The sequence below is a fragment of the Halictus rubicundus genome, unplaced genomic scaffold (genome assembly GCF_050948215.1).
Source record: "Halictus rubicundus isolate RS-2024b unplaced genomic scaffold, iyHalRubi1_principal scaffold0058, whole genome shotgun sequence".
Lineage (NCBI taxonomy): Eukaryota > Metazoa > Arthropoda > Insecta > Hymenoptera > Halictidae > Halictus > Halictus rubicundus.
This window is the reverse complement of record NW_027488599.1, coordinates 196,740-216,580: the sequence shown is the minus strand read 5'-3', so window position 1 is coordinate 216,580 and position 19,841 is coordinate 196,740. Positions and strand designations below refer to the sequence as shown.

The window sequence follows — 19,841 nt, the reverse complement described above, 5'->3', positions numbered from 1 at the left end:
AGCAAATAATCGGAAAAGGGCCTCTGAAAAATACGTGAAATCGAACATGCTCCCCCCGTTGAATGATACAGTCATTCAAGAATATAACATGATATAATGCGAGTAATAGTACAAACGAAATGTGTGGATTATATGATGCGAAGTTGAAACGCAAAAAGTACTGTGAATATAACGCGAGTAAAATTAAGAATAAGACGCGACTTGAAAAATAAAGAAGATACGCGTCTAAAACTAAACATACAATGTACGAAACTGATATGTAACGAAATATGCGAATCATATAATGCGAAGTTGGAACGTAAGTAGTGTGAATATAATGCGAGTAAAATTAATAGTAAGGCGCAACTTAAATTAAAAACGATACGCGTGTAGAACTAGATAAATAATGTGCGCAACTAATATAAATGAAACCTTATCTGATAAGAAAGGGTAAGTGTGACAATTTTAGTCTAACGGAAGTGGTGCAATTTGCTTTACATTCCGCTTATAAATGCCGTTAATGGTTTTAACGGAGACTGCGCGAGTGATGCCGTCCCTGCCAGGATGAATTTCCTCGACTCGTCCTAGACTCCAGCTCATCGGTGGTAGATGGTCATCTTTGAGGACCACGATCGTCCCCACCTGGATGCTGTGCTCGCCCCTGGTCCATTTTGCGCGTACATTAAGATGGTGGATGTATTCCTTTGACCACCTAATCCAGAAGTCTTGTTTGACTTTCTGAATGTGTTGCCATTTTGACAACCGATTGGTCGAGGTTGCGGTGAAATCGACCTCTGGCAGACTTGTCAACGCGGAACCAATCAATAAATGGCCAGGAGTAAGAGCTGAGGGATCATTGGGATCGGAAGACAACGGTGTTAACGGACGGGAATTCAGGATTGCCTCGATTTCCGTTACAAAAGTGTTAAATTGTTCGAGCGTAAATAGTTCCTCGCCCACTACGCGTTTGAGATGATGTTTAAAAGATTTAACCGCAGCTTCCCAGAGTCCGCCGAAATGAGGAGAGAGTGCGGGTATGAAATGCCAAGTAATATCTTTATCCGTTAGAAAGCGTCTAGCCTTTTCATCCTCTTGCAGAACTCTGAGAAGCTCGATTATCTCATTATTGGCACCGACAAAATTTGTACCATTATCGGAATATACATTTTTGCAAATTCCGCGCCGTGCGATAAATCTTTTAAAGGCTGCTAAAAATGCTTCCGTGGTCATATCACCAGCCACCTCAAGGTGTACTGCCTTGGATGAAAAACAAATAAAGACTGCGACGTATATCTTTATTCGGGTGCGGTTTCGGTACTGACGTTCCTTTATATAAAAAGGGCCGCAATAATCGACGCCTGTGTTGATAAATGGTCGATTTTCTGTGACTCGATGTGTGGGAAGATTGCCCATTATGTACTTGGTGGTAGGTGGGTTGACCCGGAAACATTTGACACAGTTGCGAATTATTTTGCGTGTTGTGTTTTTACCATCAATCGGCCAATACGATTGACGGACGTTGTACAATGTTGCGGTTAAACCAGAATGCATATTATTAACGTGAGCGTCGCGTATGATTAATTCCGTTATGAAATTATTCTTCGGCAAAAGAATCGGATGCTTCTGGTTGAAATTGAGATTTGAATTTTGGAGGCGACCTCCTACGCGTAAAAGCCCATTCTCATCAAGAAAAGGAGTTAAACAAAGTAATTTACTTTTGGTACTCAATGCGTGTCCGGATTTGAGATCATTCAATTCTTCTCGAAATGCTGTTTCTTGCGTCAATTTAATGATCTTATTATTTGCGCGATTGATTTCTGATACAGTAATTGGACCGCGACAACGGCCTTTAGGTAAAAATCGTAAGCAATATGAGATTATCCTACGAAGTCGCCTGATGCATGAACATCGTTCAAGAATTTCCTGTGCGTTTATGACTGTAGAAGTAAAACATGTGATTTTGCGTAATTCTGGTATTGCATTGGGTACTTCGACACACGATTCCGGCCATAATGATTCATCGTATGCAAGCCATTCTGGTCCGAATTGCCAGAAATTATTTTTGATCAATTCCCGAGCTGTGATACCCCGAGATAATAAGTCTGCGGGGTTGTCACCAGATCTGACGTGTCGCCATGCCTTAATGTTTGTTTTATTTTGGATTTCCGCGACGCGATTCGCGACAAAGGTTTTAAGTGTGTTCGGAGATCGCAACAGCCAATGCAACACGATCGTGGAGTCGGTCCAAAAAATCGTTTTTAAATGCGTGTGATTAATTGCGTCTTTTACTGCACAATACAAGTTCGCGAGCAAAGTGGCACCGCAAAGTTCTAAACGTGCGAGGCTAACGGTCTTTAATGGCGCAACGCGTGATTTTGCGCAAAGAAGACTTGATTTTATATTTCCGGATTTATCTATTGTGCGTATGTAAATACTAGCCCCGTACGCGCGTTCGCTGGCGTCACAGAAGCCATGCAATTCGATTGTTCTGACTGAACTCTGCGCGACGTGTCGTTTAAATGTTACAGTTGTGAGTGACTTTAATTGAGTTTGGTATGTGGACCATTCCTGTTGTATGGCGATGGGCAATGACTCATCCCAATCTACCTTAAGTTGCCAGAGTTGCTGCATAAGAATTTTTGCAACAACTATTACTGGCCCAAGGAGACCCAAAGGATCGAAAATTTTCGCGATGGTAGATAAGATTGTGCGTTTTGTGTGTGTTTCGTTATTGTTAACATTCACTGAATAACTAAATGAATCTGTGTGCGGATTCCATGACACTCCCAAGGTTTTGACTGTTTCGTCACCGAAAAACTTGGGATGTACTTGCTCTTCAGAGAGATCTGATAAAAGACGAGGATCATTTGATACCCATTGGCGGATATTTAATCCTCCTCGTTTGAGTAAACAAATGATCTCGTTTCGTAATTTTTGCGCGTCTTTGTATGTGGCGGCTCCGGTCAAGAGATCATCTACATAGATGTCCCGTTTAATGACTTCGGAAGCCGCGCCGTAATTGTGTGATTCATCGATTGCTAATTGCTGAAGGCATCGCGTGGCTAAGTATGGAGCAGAGGATAGTCCGAATGTAATTGTTTTCAATTCGTAAGTTGCGATTTCGTTTTGTTCGTTCCTCCATAAAATTCTTTGGTACGCGCGGTCTTCTGGACGTACTAGAAACTGTCTGTACATTTTCTCTATGTCGCCAGTCAGAACAAACGAATGCATGCGGAACCGAAGAAGTAAACAAAAAATATCGTCCTGTATGGTTGGACCAGTCAGAAGAGCGTTATTTAACGAGTATCCGGTGGTCGATTTGGCCGATCCATCGAAGACCACTCGAACCTTCGTCGTTGTGCTTGTCGGCTTTATTACCGCGTGATGTGGCAGGTAGAATCCGTCCGAAAGGTCAGGTGTTTCTACCTGACTCATGTGACCCAATGACAGATATTCGTTGATTACTTTTGTATATTCGGTTCGTAAATCTGAGTTGTGTGTAAGTTTTCGTTCCAGCGATAGGAATCGATTTAATGCGCGCGTACGGGATTCGCCTAGATTTTGTTTGTATTGATTAAACGGAAGCGCGACGACGTATCTTCCGGTTTTGTTGCGTGAAAATGTGCGTTTAAAATGTGCCTCGCATTCCTCTTCCTCCGGTGTGAGATGAGGATGCGACGGACCTTCTTCGATTTGCCAGAATTTGGTTAGATCGAAGTTGACATTATTTACTAATGTCGTGCGTGTATTTCTTGCCAGGTGAATAGGAGCACTCCCCCCGATGATCCATCCTAACTGCGTTTTTTGGAGGATCAAATCGGAATTATCTCGCGTTGATAATTTAACTTGACCAATGCTGAGACACGATATCGTCGGTCCCGTACCAATCAGCATGTCGATTGGAGCCGGCCGATGGAAATGCGGATCTGCTAATTTTATATTATGCGGAATTTGAATTTTTGTCCTATCAATTTGACAATCGGGTAAATGACTGGCAATTCTAGGTATTATGAAAAAACTGAGTGTGCGATTAAAATTTGTTATCCGAGAGACAATTTTCAATTTGACAATCCGATTCGTTACAGTGTTTAAATCGTTCAAAGTTTCGATGGTTACACTTTGTTCGTGCGTTTGTAGGTTTAATTTTTTCGCTAAATCGGACGTGATGAAGTTTGCGTTAGAGCAAGTGTCTAATAAGGTTCTACATTCGATTGGTTTTTTGTCTTTGTCTATTGCGTGAACTATGGCCGTAGCCATCAAACCGTGTGTTGAACCGTCTGTGATAAGCGAAGTGATGTGATTGTTTAATTGATGTGTAATATCGAAGCGAGTAACTAGTCATGGATCGGTGTTTTCTGTTGACGTGGTGTCATCGCGAGATTCTAATTTTGGTCTGTCGGATTTCCGATCCAAATGCAAATGTGTGTTATGCGGTAGGTTGCATTTTTTGCATCTGCCACCGCGACATGTATTGTGCGAATGTCCCGGTTTTAGGCAATTGTAGCATAAATTTGACTTGCGAACTAACTCAATGCGTTTTTCTACAGATGCATCTAAAAACGATTTACATTGAAATGCTGCGTGCGATCCCGATTTACAGATCCCACACGTTGGGAATTGTATTGCGGTGTTGAAAACCCGCCGGACTGATCTTGGCGAAGGCGGTGGCGAATTACGTTTAGGTGGATTGTATTTTGCGCGATTATTGTTAGAGTGTGATTTTTGATGTGTGTTTTCTTGTCTCTGGTGATTATTGTACGATACGGTTTCATAATCCTTGCATTGATGTGATGCCATATGCAAGAACTTGAAAATATCATCAATTTTGGGCACTTCGGTATCGGATAACGTGCGTTCCCACGTTTTCCGCGTTTCCTTGCCCATTCGCGAAATGAGGATGCTAGTTAGAAGATCATTCGCGATATCTTCCTTTTTCCGTCCTAACGCTTCGAGTGATCGAATGTGAAGTTGCATGTAGTTTGCAAGATCACGAATTGATTCTGATGAATCGTTTGACATCGCGGGTGTGTCGCGTAAAAGAGCCGCGTGTCGAAGTACCAATGCGCGTTTATTGTCGTAAATTTCGGTTAAGTGCTTCCAAGCGGCTTCGTAGTTTTCATCACTTATCGTGAATGCGCCGATTGCGATTTCGGCCCTTCCCGATAAGGATAACTTCAAGTAATTTAATTTTTGTATATTGCTTAACCCGGTATGTGTGTGAATCATTGTTTGAAACGCGTCCTTAAATGTTACCCAGTGTTCAATTCGCCCGTCGAATTTTGGTAAATCTATCTTTGGCAAATTGACCTGAATAATCTTTGATTCGTCGTGATTGTTTTCAGAAAGCGTGATTTTTGTGTTTGTCGCGAAAGATTCTTGTAATTGAATCGCTGACGCAATGGCGTTGTCATAATTCTCGGTTACCTGTTCTCGTTGCTTATCTAATTCCTCATAATCATCGGACAGCATTGCAAGCTCGTCTTGATGCTGATTGAATTTAGAAAATAGATCTCTTAACCGGCCGATTCTTTCGCGAAGTTTTATGCGTTCTAACGGAGAATCTTTATAACACGCAACAAAGTTGTTCAGGACGGTGATTTGGCCTTTGAAAAATCTACACTTATTGCGTAATGAACCGATTTGTTCGTTTTTGTCGATCGTTTGTTTGCTTGAGGACGCCATTTCGTGAAATCGAGACAGAAAGGAAGTACGATATAAGAAAGGATTTGATTGTGTGCGAATTTGACAAGCCTACCTTGCCGATGACTTCTTTCTGGTCTCGTTCCTGGTTCCTTGATCCTGGAGAATCAGCAGGCTGGAACTCAGGTCCCCAGTGTTTGTTGATCTCCCGGAAGATGTGTCGCCAACAACAGTACTGGGATGCTGTGAACGCCTCCGGTCCGCTTGCTGCCAGGAGGACGTTGGTTCCCCGATGTTACTGATGTGGCTTCCCCGAAGAGATGGAGATCGTCAAGGCTGACAAATCTCGTGAATGTCCGTTTTACACACACTCCACTAGATCACTGATCCGGCTCGAAGGACCATGAAATGTTTTGTGTCGGTTTGTTTAATAAATGCGAGTTTTGTTGACAATGTTCGTTTATTTTTAAACAATACACGGCACTATCACCTGCCGAATTAACTTTAGGTGATTGGTTAAATTAGGAACAGTGGTCGCAGTGTGGAATTGACGGACTATGTGCGTTTTAAAAATCGTGTAGATGCGCGAGTGTTTCTGTGTTCTGTCTGCTTAAGATGCGCGGATGATTCTGAGGGTTCTGAATGCTTCAGATGCGCGGATGATTCTGATGTTGCTGTTCCGAGGTCCGCTCTCTCGTTAACTCGTGTAACGAGGAAATTCGTAGGCATAGGCCCAATTTTGGGGGAAAAAGCACCCCATTCGTCACTTAGGCTGTAGGAGGAGGGTCTTCTTCTCGTGGTGGAGGTGGAAGCTCCTCCTCAGCCGAAAATGGGAAATCTCGAAAAATGCGCGTTTCAAGGACCTCGGAACAGCGCGTCTGTTTTTCGGCCTGAGTGGCCTTCGAAATTTATGGCCTGCGTGGCCCGCGTGCTGGCTGGCCCAAGTGGCCCGAACGTGGTTTATTACCCCCTTGGTCTGAGTACGCTCACGAAACCAAGGGGATGCGATCTTAGGCTTGAACCCGAGCGTGTCTCGATAGACACAACCCAGGTGCCCTTGTGAAATATGACCTGTGAGGCCTGGCGATGCGACGCAAGGACTGCGTTTCCTTGGCCGCTGCGTGCTACGGACAACGGCCCGTTGTAGTCCGAATTCGGGACCCTCGCGTACCTCGCGATCGGTACTCGAAACGAGAGTCTAACGAATTGACTTTATGGCCACTTTTCCAATGCTGTCAGCTTAAATCCTCGAGTGCACGTTTTCGACATTTCGAGGACTAAGCATTCTTCTAAGTAAACGAAGGACAGCAAATAATCGGAAAAGGGCCTCTGAAAAATACGTGAAATCGAACATATCCTATCCTCAATCCTATCCTATCCTCTATCCTATCCTATCGTCTATCCTATCCTATCCTATCCTCTATCCTATCAAATCCCCTATCCTATCAAATCCTCTATCCTATCCTCTATCCTATCCTATCTTCTATCCTATCCTATCCTCTATCCTATCAAATCCCTTATCCTATCCTCTATCCTATCCTATCGTCTATCCTATCCTCTATCCAATCCTATTCTCTATCCTATTCTATCCTCTATCCTATCCTCTCCTCTATCCTATCCTCTCCTCTATCCTATCCAATCCCTTATCCTGTCCTATCCTCTATCCTATCCTATCCTCTATCCTATCCTATCGTCAATCCTGTCCTATCCTCTATCCTATCCTATCCTCTATCCTATCCTCTATCCTAGCCTATCCCCTATCCTATCCAATCCAATCCCCTATCCTATCCTCTATCCAATCCTATCCTCAATCCTATCCTTTCCTGTATAGTATCCTATCCTCTATCCTCTATCCTATCAAATCCTCTATCCTATCCTCTCATCTATCCTATCCAATCCTCTATCCTATCCTATCCTCTATCCTATCCTATCCTCTATCCTATCCTATCGTCAATCCTGTCCTATCCTCTATCCTATCCTATCCTCTATCCTATCCTCTATCCTAGCCTATCCTCTATCCTATCCAATCCAATCCCCTATCCTATCCTCTATCCAATCCTATCCTCAATCCTATTCTTTCCTGTATCCTATCCTATCCTCTATCCTCTATCCTATCCAATCCTCTGTCCTATCCTATCCTCTATCCTATCCTATCGTGTATCCTATCCTCTATCCTATCAAATCCCCTATCCTATCCTCTGTCCTATCCTATCCTCTATCCTATCCTATCCTCTGACCTATCCTATCCTCTATCCTATCCTATCGTGTATCCTATCCTCTATCCTATCAAATCCCCTATCCTATCCTCTATCCTATCCTATCCTCTATCCTACCCTATCCTCTATCCTATCCTATCCTCTATACCATCCAATCCTCTATCCTATCCTATCCTAAATCCTATCCTATCCTCTATCCTATCCTATCGTCTATCCTATCCTATCCTATCCTCTATCCTATCAAATCCCCTATCCTATCAAATCCTCTATCCTATCCTCTATCGTATCCTATCTTCTATCCTATCCTATCCTCTTTCCTATCAAATCCCCTATCCTATCCTCTATCCTATCCTATCCTATCCTATCCTCTATCCTATCCTATCTTCTATCCTATCCTATCCTCTATCCTATCCTTTCCTCTATCCTATCCTATCCTCTATCCTATCCTATCCTCTATCCTATCCTATCCTCTATCCTATCCTATCCTCTACCCTATCCTATCCTCTATCCTATCCTATCCTCTATCCTATCCTATCCGCTACCCTATAAAATCCCCTATCCTATCCTCTATCCTATCCTATCCTCTATCCTATCCTATCATCTATCCTATCCTATCTTCTATCCTATCCTATCCTCTATCCTATCCTTTCCTCTATCCTATCCTATCCTCTATCCTATCCTATCGTCTATCCTATCCTATCCTCTATCCTATCCTATCCTCTATCCTATCCAATCCTCTATCCCATCCTATCATCTATCCTCAATCCTATCCTTTCCTGTATCCTATCCATTCCTCTATCCTATCAAATCCCCTATCCTATCTTCTATCCTATATTATCCTCTATCCAATCCTATCCTCTATCCTATCCAATCCTCTATCCTATCCTATCCTCAATCCTATCCTATCCTCTATCCTATCCTATCGTGTATCCTATCCTCTATCCTATCAAATCCCCTATCCTATCCTCTGTCCTATCCAATCCTCTATCCTATTATATCCTCTATCCTATCCTATCCTCTATCCTATCCTATCGTCAATCCTGTCCTATCCTCTATCCTATCCTCTATCCTAGCCTATCCTCCATCCTATCCAATCCAATTCCCTAACCTATCCTCTATCCAATCCTATCCTCAATCCTATCCTTTCCTGTATCCTATCCTATCCTCTATCCTCTATCCTATCCTATCGTGTATCCTATCCTCTATCCTATCAAATCCCCTATCCTATCCTCTGTCCTATCCTATCCTCTATCCTATCCTATCCTCTATCCTATCCTATCCTCTGTCCTATCAAATCCCCTATCCTATCCTCTATCCTATCCTATCGTCTATCCTATCCTCTATCCAATCCTATCCTCTATCCTATCCTATCCTCTATCCTATCAAATCCTCTATCCTATCCTCTATCCTATCCTATCCTCTATCCTATCAAATCCTCTATCCTACCCTATCCTCTATCCTATCCTATCCTCTATACCATCCAATCCTCTATCCTATCCTCTATCCTATCCTATCTTCTATCCTATCCTATCCTCTTTCCTATCAAATCCCCTATCCTATCCTCTATCCTATCCTATCCTATCCTATCCTCTATCCTATCCTATCGTCTATCCTATCCTCTATCCAATCCTATCCTCTATCCTATCCTATCCTCTATCCTATCAAATCCTCTATCCTATCAAATCCCCTATCCTATCCTCTATCCTATCCTATCCTCTATCCTACCCTATCCTCTATCCTATCCTATCCTCTATACCATCCAATCCTCTATCCTATCCTCTATCCTATCCTATCTTCTATCCTATCCTATCCTCTTTCCTATCAAATCCCCTATCCTATCCTCTATCCTATCCTATCCTATCCTATCCTCTATCCTCTATCCTATCCTATCGTGTATCCTATCCTCTATCCTATCAAATCCCCTATCCTATCCTCTGTCCTATCCTATCCTCTATCCTATCCTATCCTCTATCCTATCCTATCCTCTGTCCTATCAAATCCCCTATCCTATCCTCTATCCTATCCTATCGTCTATCCTATCCTCTATCCAATCCTATCCTCTATCCTATCCTATCCTCTATCCTATCAAATCCTCTATCCTATCAAATCCCCTATCCTATCCTCTATCCTACCCTATCCTCTATCCTATCCAATCCTCTATACCATCCAATCCTCTATCCTATCCTCTATCCTATCCTATCTTCTATCCTATCCTATCCTCTTTCCTATCAAATCCCCTATCCTATCCTCTATCCTATCCTATCCTATCCTATCCTCTATCCTATCCTATCTTCTATCCTATCCTATCCTCTATCCTATCCTTTCCTCTATCCTATCCTATCCTCTATCCTATCCTATCGTCTATCCTATCCTATCCTCTATCCTATCCTATCTTCTATCCTATCCTATCCTCTATCCTATCAAATCCCCTATCCTATCCTCTATCCTATCCTATCGTCTATCCTATCCTCTATCCAATCCTATCCTCTATCCTATCCTATCCTCTATCCTATCAAATCCTCTATCCTATCCTCTATCCTATCCTATCCTCTATCCTATCAAATCCTCTATCCTATCCTCTCCTCTATCCTATCCTATCCTCTATCCTATCCTATCCTCTATCCTATCCTATCCTCTATCCTATCCTATCGTCAATCCTGTCCTATCCTCTATCCTATCCTATCCTCTATCCTATCCTCTATCCTAGCCTATCCTCTATCCTATCCAATCCAATCCCCTATCCTATCCTCTATCCAATCCTATCCTCAATCCTATCCTTTCCTGTATCCTATCCTATCCTCTATCCTCTATCCTATCCAATCCTCTGTCCTATCCTATCCTCTATTCTATCCTATCCTCTATCCTATCCTATCGTCTATCCTATCCTCTATCCCATCCTCTATCCTATCAAATCCCCTATCCTATCCTCTGTACTATCCTATCCTCTATCCTATCCTATCCTCTATCCTATCCTATCCTCTATCCTATCCTATCCTATCCTATCTTCTATCCTATCCTATCCTCTTTCCTATCAAATCCCCTATCCTATCCTCTATCCTATCCTATCCTATCCTATCTTCTATCATATCCTATCCTATCCTCTATCCTATCCTATCCTCTATCCTATCCTCTATCCTATCCTATCCTCTATCCTATCCTATCCTCTATCCTATCCTATCTTGCATCCTATCCTTTCCTCTATCCTATCCTATCTTCTATCCTATCCGATCCACTATCCTATCCTATCTTCTATCCTATCTGATCCTCTATCCTATCAAATCCCCTATCCTATCTTCTATCCTATCCTATCCTCTATCCTATCCTATCGTCTATCCTATCGTCTATCCTATCCTTTCCTCTATCCTATCCTATCCTCTATCCTATCCTATCGTCTATCCTATCCTATCCTCTATCCTATCCTATCCTCTATCCTATCCAATCCTCTATCCTATCCTATCATCTATCCTCAATCCTATCCTTTCCTCTATCCCATCCTATCCTCTATCCTATCCTATCGTCTATCCTATCCTCTATCCTATCCTTTCCTCTATCCTATCCAATCCTCTATCCTATCCTATCCTCAATCCTATCCTATCCTTTATCCTATCCTATCGTCTATCCTATCCTATCCTATCCTCTATCCTATCAAATCCCCTATCCTATCAAATCCTCTATCCTATCCTCTATCCTATCCTATCTTCTATCCTATCCTATCCTCTATCCTATTCTATCCTCTATCCTATCCTATCCGCTATCCTATCCTATCCTCTATCCTATCAAATCCCCTATCCTATCAAATCCTCTATCCTATCCTCTATCCTATCCTATCTTCTATCCTATCCTATCCTCTATCCTATTCTATCCACTATCCTATCTTCTATCCTATCCGATCCTCTATCCTATCAAATCCCCTATCTTATCTTCTATCCTATATTATCCTCTATCCTATCCTATCCTCTATCCTATCCTATCGTCTATCCTATCCTCTATCCTATCCTATCCTCAATCCTATCCTCTCCTGTATCCTATCCTATCCTCTATCCTATCTTATCCTCTATCCTATCCTATCCTCTATCCTATCCTATCGTCTATCCTATCCTCTATCCTATCCTATCCTCTATCCTATCCTATCCTCTATCCTATCCATCCTATCCTATCTTCTATCCTATCCTATCCTCTTTCCTATCAAATCCCCTATCCTATCCTCTATCCTATCTTCTATCCTATCCTATCCTCTATCCTATCCTATCGTCTATCCTATCCTATCCTCTATCCTATCCCATCCTCTATCCTATCCTATCCTCTATCCTATCCTATCTTCCATCCTATCCTTTCCTCTATCCTATCCTATCTTCTATCCTATCCGATCCACTATCCTATCCTATCTTCTATCCTATCTGATCCTCTATCCTATCAAATCCCCTATCCTATCTTTTATCCTATCCTATCCTCTATCCTATTTTATCGTCTATCCTATCGTCTATCCTATCCTTTCCTCTATCCTATCCTATCCTCTATCCTATCCTATCGTCTATCCTATCCTATCCTCTATCCTATCCTATCCTCTATCCTATCCAATCCTCTATCCTATCCTATCATCTATCCTCAATCCTATCCTTTCCTGTATCCTATCCAATCCTCTATCCTATCCTGTCGTCTATCCTATCCTATCCTCTATCCCATCCTATCCTCTATCCTATCCTATCGTCTATCCTATCCTCTATCCTATCCTTTCCTCTATCATATCCTTTCCTCTATCCTATCCTATCGTCTATCCTATCCTATCCTCTATCCTATCCTATCCTCTATCCTATCCAATCCTCTATCCTATCCTATCATCTATCCTCAATCCTATGCTTTCCTGTATCCTATCCAATCCTCTATCCTATCCTGTCATCTATCCTATCCTATCCTGTATCCGATCCTATCCTCTATCCTATCCTATCGTCTATCCTATCCTCTATCCTATCCTATCCTCTATCCTATCCTGTCCTCTATCCTATCCTATCCTCTATCCTATCCTCTATCCTAGCCTATCCTCTATCCTATCCTGTCCAATCCCCTATCCTATCATCTATCCTATCCTATCCAATCCTCTGTCCTATCCTATCCTCTATCCAATCCTCTATCCTATCCTATCCTCTATCCTATCCTATCCAATCCCCTATCGTATCCTCAATCCTATCCTTTTCTGTATCCTATCCTATCCTCTATCCTCTATCCTATCCAATCCTCTGTCCTATCCTATCCTCTATCCTATCCTATCGTGTATCCTATTCTCTATCCTATCAAATCCCCTATCCTATCCTCTGTCCTATCCTATCCTCTATCCTATCCTATCCTCTATCCTATCTTATCCTCTATCCTATCCTATCGTCTATCATATCCTCTATCCTATCCTATCCTCTATCCAATCCTATCCTCAATCCTATCCTTTCCTGTATCCTATCCTATCCTGTATCCTCTATCCTATCCAATCCTCAATCCTATCGTATGCTCTACACTATCATATCCTCTATCCTATCCTATCCTCTATCCTATCCTATCCTCTACCCTATCCTATCCTCTATCCTATCCTATCCTCTATCCTATCCTATCCTCTATCCTATCCTATCCGCTATCCTATCAAATCCCCTATCCTATCCTCTATCCTATCCTATCCTCTATCCTATCCTATCCTCTATCCTATCCTATCTTCTATCCTATCCTATCCTCTATCCTATCCTTTCCTCTATCCTATCCTATCCTCTGTCCTATCCTATCGTCTATCCTATCCTATCCTCTATCCTATCCTATCCTCTACCCTATCCTATCCTCTATCCTATCCTATCCTCTTGTAACGAGTCCGTTTCCCGGCGGATTCGTCACAACGTATTTCCTCGCGGCCGGATTTGGCTCGCCGTGCCAGGGTTCTCGCAGGATAACGCGAGGGTTACGGCGGGGTCGCGGACGGTCGGGCACGGGTGTTTAACGACGCGAGTATTTCGAACGTTCGTCACTGTCCCGGCTTCGCGTTTCGGCGGTCGTCGGTCGCGGTTCGTGCCTCAGGTTACGGCGAGGTCGGGGCCGTACGCGGCGGCGTATCCGGGCCAGAGTAGTTTCGACGGGCGGAGAGCCCGTGCCCCAGGGCGGCCGGCGAGGGGCCGGCTGCGGGTGGTTCGCTCTCCGTGGGTGTGTGGGCGGAAGCGGAGGTATCGGGTTGACGGAAAAGTAAGGTACTCACTCTGGATCCGGTCCTCGATCGCTCGGCGTTCGGGGCGGCTCTCCAGATGAACGGGCACGCAGCGGCGTAGGTCGGTGTTCGCGGGTCGCGAATAACTCGTCACACTCGAGGTTATCAGATCCGCGGCAAACTAGTACTCGCGAGACTCGGCGGGCGGTTTCTCGGCGTCGGAACAGCGCGGGTCGATCGTATCCGGGCGGTCGATATCGGCGGCAGGTGAAACGGTTCGATGCAACTGATCGCTATCGCGGCGGAAAACCAAAGAGAGCGTTTTCCGGTCCGTCTCTCTCGTCTTGCCGGGCGAGGGGGTGCGGTGCGGTACGGTTCGCGGCCGGCTTTTCCGGTGTCGTCACGCATCCGGCGCGCCGGTGTCGCCTCATGGCGGGTTCCGGTTCCCGCCAAGATCGGTTCGGTGATGCGGGGCTCGCGGGGGCGCTCGCGGGTACCGGCGGATTTCGGTAACCGTCGGTCGTGTTCGGGGGCTCGGATTCGGGCGCGTGCGGTCAGGAACAGGCCTGGCGCAGCCAGGTCTGTTACACTCTATCCTATCCTATCCGCTATCCTATCAAATCCCCTATCCTATCCTCTATCCTATCCTATCCTCTATCCTATCCTATCCTCTATCCTATCCTATCTTCTATCCTATCCTATCCTCTATCCTATCCTTTCCTCTATCCTATCCTATCCTCTATCCTATCCTATCGTCTATCCTATCCTATCCTCTATCCTATTCTATCCTCTATCCTATCCTATCCTCTATCCTATCCTATCCTCTATCCTATCCTATCGTCTATCCTATCCTCTATCCTATCCTATCCTCTATCCTATCCTGTCCTCTATCCTATCCTATCCTCTATCCTATCCTCTATCCTAGCCTATCCTCTATCCTATCCTGTCCAATCCCCTATCCTATCATCTATCCTATCCTATCCAATCCTCTGTCCTATCCTATCCTCTATCCAATCCTCTATCCTATCCTATCCTCTATCCTATCCTATCCAATCCCCTATCGTATCCTCAATCCTATCCTTTTCTGTATCCTATCCTATCCTCTATCCTCTATCCTATCCAATCCTCTGTCCTATCCTATCCTCTATCCTATCCTATCGTGTATCCTATCCTCTATCCTATCAAATCCCCTATCCTATCCTCTGTCCTATCCTATCCTCTATCCTATCCTATCCTCTATCCTATCTTATCCTCTATCCTATCCTATCGTCTATCATATCCTCTATCCTATCCTATCCTCTATCCAATCCTATCCTCAATCCTATCCTTTCCTGTATCCTATCCTATCCTGTATCCTCTATCCTATCCAATCCTCAATCCTATCGTATGCTCTACACTATCATATCCTCTATCCTATCCTATCCTCTATCCTATCCTATCCTCTACCCTATCCTATCCTCTATCCTATCCTATCCTCTATCCTATCCTATCCGCTATCCTATCAAATCCCCTATCCTATCCTCTATCCTATCCTATCCTCTATCCTATCCTATCCTCTATCCTATCCTCTCTTCTATCCTATCCTATCCTCTATCCTATCCTTTCCTCTATCCTATCCTATCCTCTATCCTATCCTATCGTCTATCCTATCCTATCCTCTATCCTATCCTATCCTCTATCCTATCCAATCCTCTATCCCATCCTATCATCTATCCTCAATCCTATCCTTTCCTGTATCCTATCCATTCCTCTATCCTATCAAATCCCCTATCCTATCTTCTATTCTATATTATCCTCTATCCTATCCTATCCTCTATCCTATCCAATCCTGTATCCTATCCTATCCTCAATCCTATCCTATCCTCTATCCTATCCTATCGTCTATCCTATCCTATCCTATCCTCTATCCTATCAAATCCCCTATCCTATCAAATCCTCTATCCTATCCTCTATCCTATCCTATCTTCTATCCTATCCTATCCTCTATCCTATCCTATCCTGTATCCCATTATATCCTCTATCCTATCCTCTATCCTATCCTATCCTCTATCCTATTATATCTTTTTTCCTATCCGATCCTCTATCCTATCAAATCCCCTATCCAATCCTCTATCCTATCCTATCATCTATCCTCAATCCTATCCTTTCCTGTATCCTATCCATTCCTCTATCCTATCCTGTCCTCTATCTTATCCTATCCTCTATCCCATCCTATCCTCTATCCTATCCTCTATCATATCCTATCCTCTATCCTATCCTATCTTCTATCCTATCCGATCCTCTATCCTATCAAATCCCCTATCCTATCTTCTATCCTATATTATCCTCTATCCTATCCTATCCTCTATCCTATCCTATCGTCTTTCCTATCCTCTATCCTATCCTATCCTCTATCCTATCCTATCCTCTATCCTATCCTCTCCTGTATCCTATCCTATCCTCTATCCTATCTTATCCTCTATCCTATCCTATCCTCTATCCTATCCTATCTTGTATCCTATCCTATCCTCTATCCTATCCTATCCTCTATCCTATCCTATCCTCTATCCTATCCTATCCTCTATCCTATCCTATCCTCTATCCTATCCTATCCTCTATCCTATCCTATCCTCTATCCTATCCTATCCCGTATCCCATCCTATCCTCTATCCTATCCTCCATCCTATCCTATCCTCCATCCTATCCTATCTTTTTTCCTATCCGATCCTCTATCCTATCAAATCCCCTATCCAATCCTCTATCCTATCCTATCCTCTATCCTATCCTATCTTTTTTCCTATCCGATCCTCTATCCTATCAAATCCCCTATCCAATCCTCTATCCTATCCTATCCTCTATCCTATCCTCTCCTGTATCCTATCCTATCCTCTATCCTATCTTATCCTCTATCCTATCCTATCCTCTATCCTATCCTATCTTGTATCCTATCCTATCCTCTATCCAATCCTATCCTCAATCCTATCCTTTCCTGTATCCTATCCTATCCTGTATCCTCTATCCTATCCAATCCTCAATCCTATCGTATGCTCTACACTATCATATCCTCTATCCTATCCTATCCTCTATCCTATCCTATCCTCTACCCTATCCTATCCTCTATCCTATCCTATCCTCTATCCTATCCTATCCGCTATCCTATCAAATCCCCTATCCTATCCTCTATCCTATCCTATCCTCTATCCTATCCTATCCTCTATCCTATCCTATCTTCTATCCTATCCTATCCTCTATCCTATCCTTTCCTCTATCCTATCCTATCCTCTATCCTATCCTATCGTCTATCCTATCCTATCCTCTATCCTATCCTATCCTCTATCCTATCCAATCCTCTATCCCATCCTATCATCTATCCTCAATCCTATCCTTTCCTGTATCCTATCCATTCCTCTATCCTATCAAATCCCCTATCCTATCTTCTATCCTATATTATCCTCTATCCTATCCTATCCTCTATCCTATCCAATCCTGTATCCTATCCTATCCTCAATCCTATCCTATCCTCTATCCTATCCTATCGACTATCCTATCCTATCCTATCCTCTATCCTATCCGATCCTCTATCCTATCAAATCCCCTATCCAATCCTCTATCCTATCCTATCCTCTATCCTATCCTATCTTTTTTCCTATCCGATCCTCTATCCTATCAAATCCCCTATCCAATCCTCTATCCTATCCTATCCTCTATCCTATCCTATCCTCTATCCTATCCTATCCTCTATCCCATCCTATCCTCTATCCTATCCTCTATCCTATCCTATCCTCTATCCTATCCTATCTTCTATCCTATCCGATCCTCTATCCTATCAAATCCCCTATCCTATCTTCTATCCTATATTATCCTCTATCCTATCCTATCCTCTATCCAATCCTATCCTCAATCCTATCCTTTCCTGTATCCTATCCTATCCTGTATCCTCTATCCTATCCAATCCTCAATCCTATCGTATGCTCTACACTATCATATCCTCTATCCTATCCTATCCTCTATCCTATCCTATCCTCTACCCTATCCTATCCTCTATCCTATCCTATCCTCTATCCTATCCTATCCGCTATCCTATCAAATCCCCTATCCTATCCTCTATCCTATCCTATCCTCTATCCTATCCTATCCTCTATCCTATCCTATCTTCTATCCTATCCTATCCTCTATCCTATCCTTTTCTCTATCCTATCCTATCCTCTATCCTATCCTATCGTCTATCCTATCCTATCCTCTATCCTATCCTATCCTCTATCCTATCCAATCCTCTATCCCATCCTATCATCTATCCTCAATCCTATCCTTTCCTGTATCCTATCCATTCCTCTATCCTATCAAATCCCCTATCCTATCTTCTATCCTATATTATCCTCTATCCTATCCTATCCTCTATCCTATCCAATCCTGTATCCTATCCTATCCTCAATCCTATCCTATCCTCTATCCTATCCTATCGTCTATCCTATCCTATCCTATCCTCTATCCTATCAAATCCCCTATCCTATCAAATCCTCTATCCTATCCTCTATCCTATCCTATCTTCTATCCTATCCTATCCTCTATCCTATCCTACCCTGTATCCCATTATATCCTCTATCCTATCCTCTATCCTATCCTATCCTCTATCCTATTATATCTTTTTTCCTATCCGATCCTCTATCCTATCAAATCCCCTATCCAATCCTCTATCCTATCCTATCCTCTATCCTATCCTATCCTCTATCCTATCCTATCATCTATCCTCAATCCTATCCTTTCCTGTATCCTATCCATTCCTCTATCCTATCCTGTCCTCTATCCTATCCTATCCTCTATCCTATCCTATCCTCTATCCTATCCTATCCTCTATCCTATCCTATCATCTATCCTCAATCCTATCCTTTCCTGTATCCTATCCATTCCTCTATCCTATCCTGTCCTCTATCCTATCCTATCCTCTATCCCATTATATCCTCTATCCTATCCTCTATCCTATCCTATCCTCTATCCTATTATATCTTTTTTCCTATCCGATCCTCTATCCTATCAAATCCCCTATCCTATCTTCTATCCTATATTATCCTCTATCCTATCCTATCCTCTATCCTATCCTATCGTCTATCCTATCCTCTATCCTATCCTATCCTCTATCCTATCCTATCCTCTATCCTATCCTCTCCTGTATCCTATCCTATCCTCTATCCTATCTTATCCTCTATCCTATCCTATCCTCTATCCTATCCTATCTTGTATCCTATCCTATCCTCTATCCTATCCTATCCTCTATCCTATCCTATCCTCTATCCTATCCTATCCTCTATCCTATCCTATCCTCTATCCTATCCTATCCTGTATCCCATCCTATCCTCTATCCTATCCTCTATCCTATCCTATCCTCTATCCTATCCTATCTTTTTTCCTATCCGATCCTCTATCCTATCAAATCCCCTATCCAATCCTCTATCCTATCCTATCCTCTATCCTATCCTATCTTTTTTCCTATCCGATCCTCTATCCTATCAAATCCCCTATCCAATCCTCTATCCTATCCTATCCTCTATCCTATCCTATCCTCTATCCTATCCTATCCTCTATCCCATCCTATCCTCTATCCTATCCTCTATCCTATCCTATCCTCTATCCTATCCTATCTTCTATCCTATCCGATCCTCTATCCTATCAAATCCCCTATCCTATCTTCTATCCTATATTATCCTCTATCCTATCCTATCCTCTATCCTATCCTATCGTCTATCCTATCCTCTATCCTATCCTATCCTCTATCCTATCCTATCCTCTATCCTATCCTATCCTCTATCCTATCCTCTCCTGTATCCTATCCTATCCTCTATCCTATCTTATCCTCTATC

The 19,841-nt window shown here is 42.9% G+C and overlaps 2 protein-coding genes across 2 annotated transcripts; both read right to left on the bottom strand.

Annotated features, from left to right (window-relative positions):
• Nucleotides 1-444: 444 nt before the first annotated feature.
• LOC143363553 (uncharacterized) lies at nt 445-4,236 on the bottom strand. The gene has a single exon (XM_076804118.1). The coding sequence runs from the start codon at nt 4,234-4,236 to the stop codon at nt 445-447; it is 3,792 nt and encodes a 1,263-aa protein (XP_076660233.1).
• An 81-nt stretch (nt 4,237-4,317) lies between these two features.
• Nucleotides 4,318-5,661, bottom strand: LOC143363552 (uncharacterized). The gene has a single exon (XM_076804117.1). It carries the CDS (start codon nt 5,659-5,661, stop codon nt 4,318-4,320), a length of 1,344 nt encoding a protein of 447 aa, XP_076660232.1.
• Between the last annotated feature and the right edge of the window lie 14,180 nt (nt 5,662-19,841).

What these genes read in the sequence shown, in the direction of transcription:
- LOC143363553 (XM_076804118.1), bottom strand. Translation starts at nt 4,236, where the DNA reads ATGGCTACGGCCATAGTTCACGCAATAGACAAAGACAAAAAACCAATC.
- LOC143363552 (XM_076804117.1), bottom strand. Translation starts at nt 5,661, where the DNA reads ATGGCGTCCTCAAGCAAACAAACGATCGACAAAAACGAACAAATCGGT.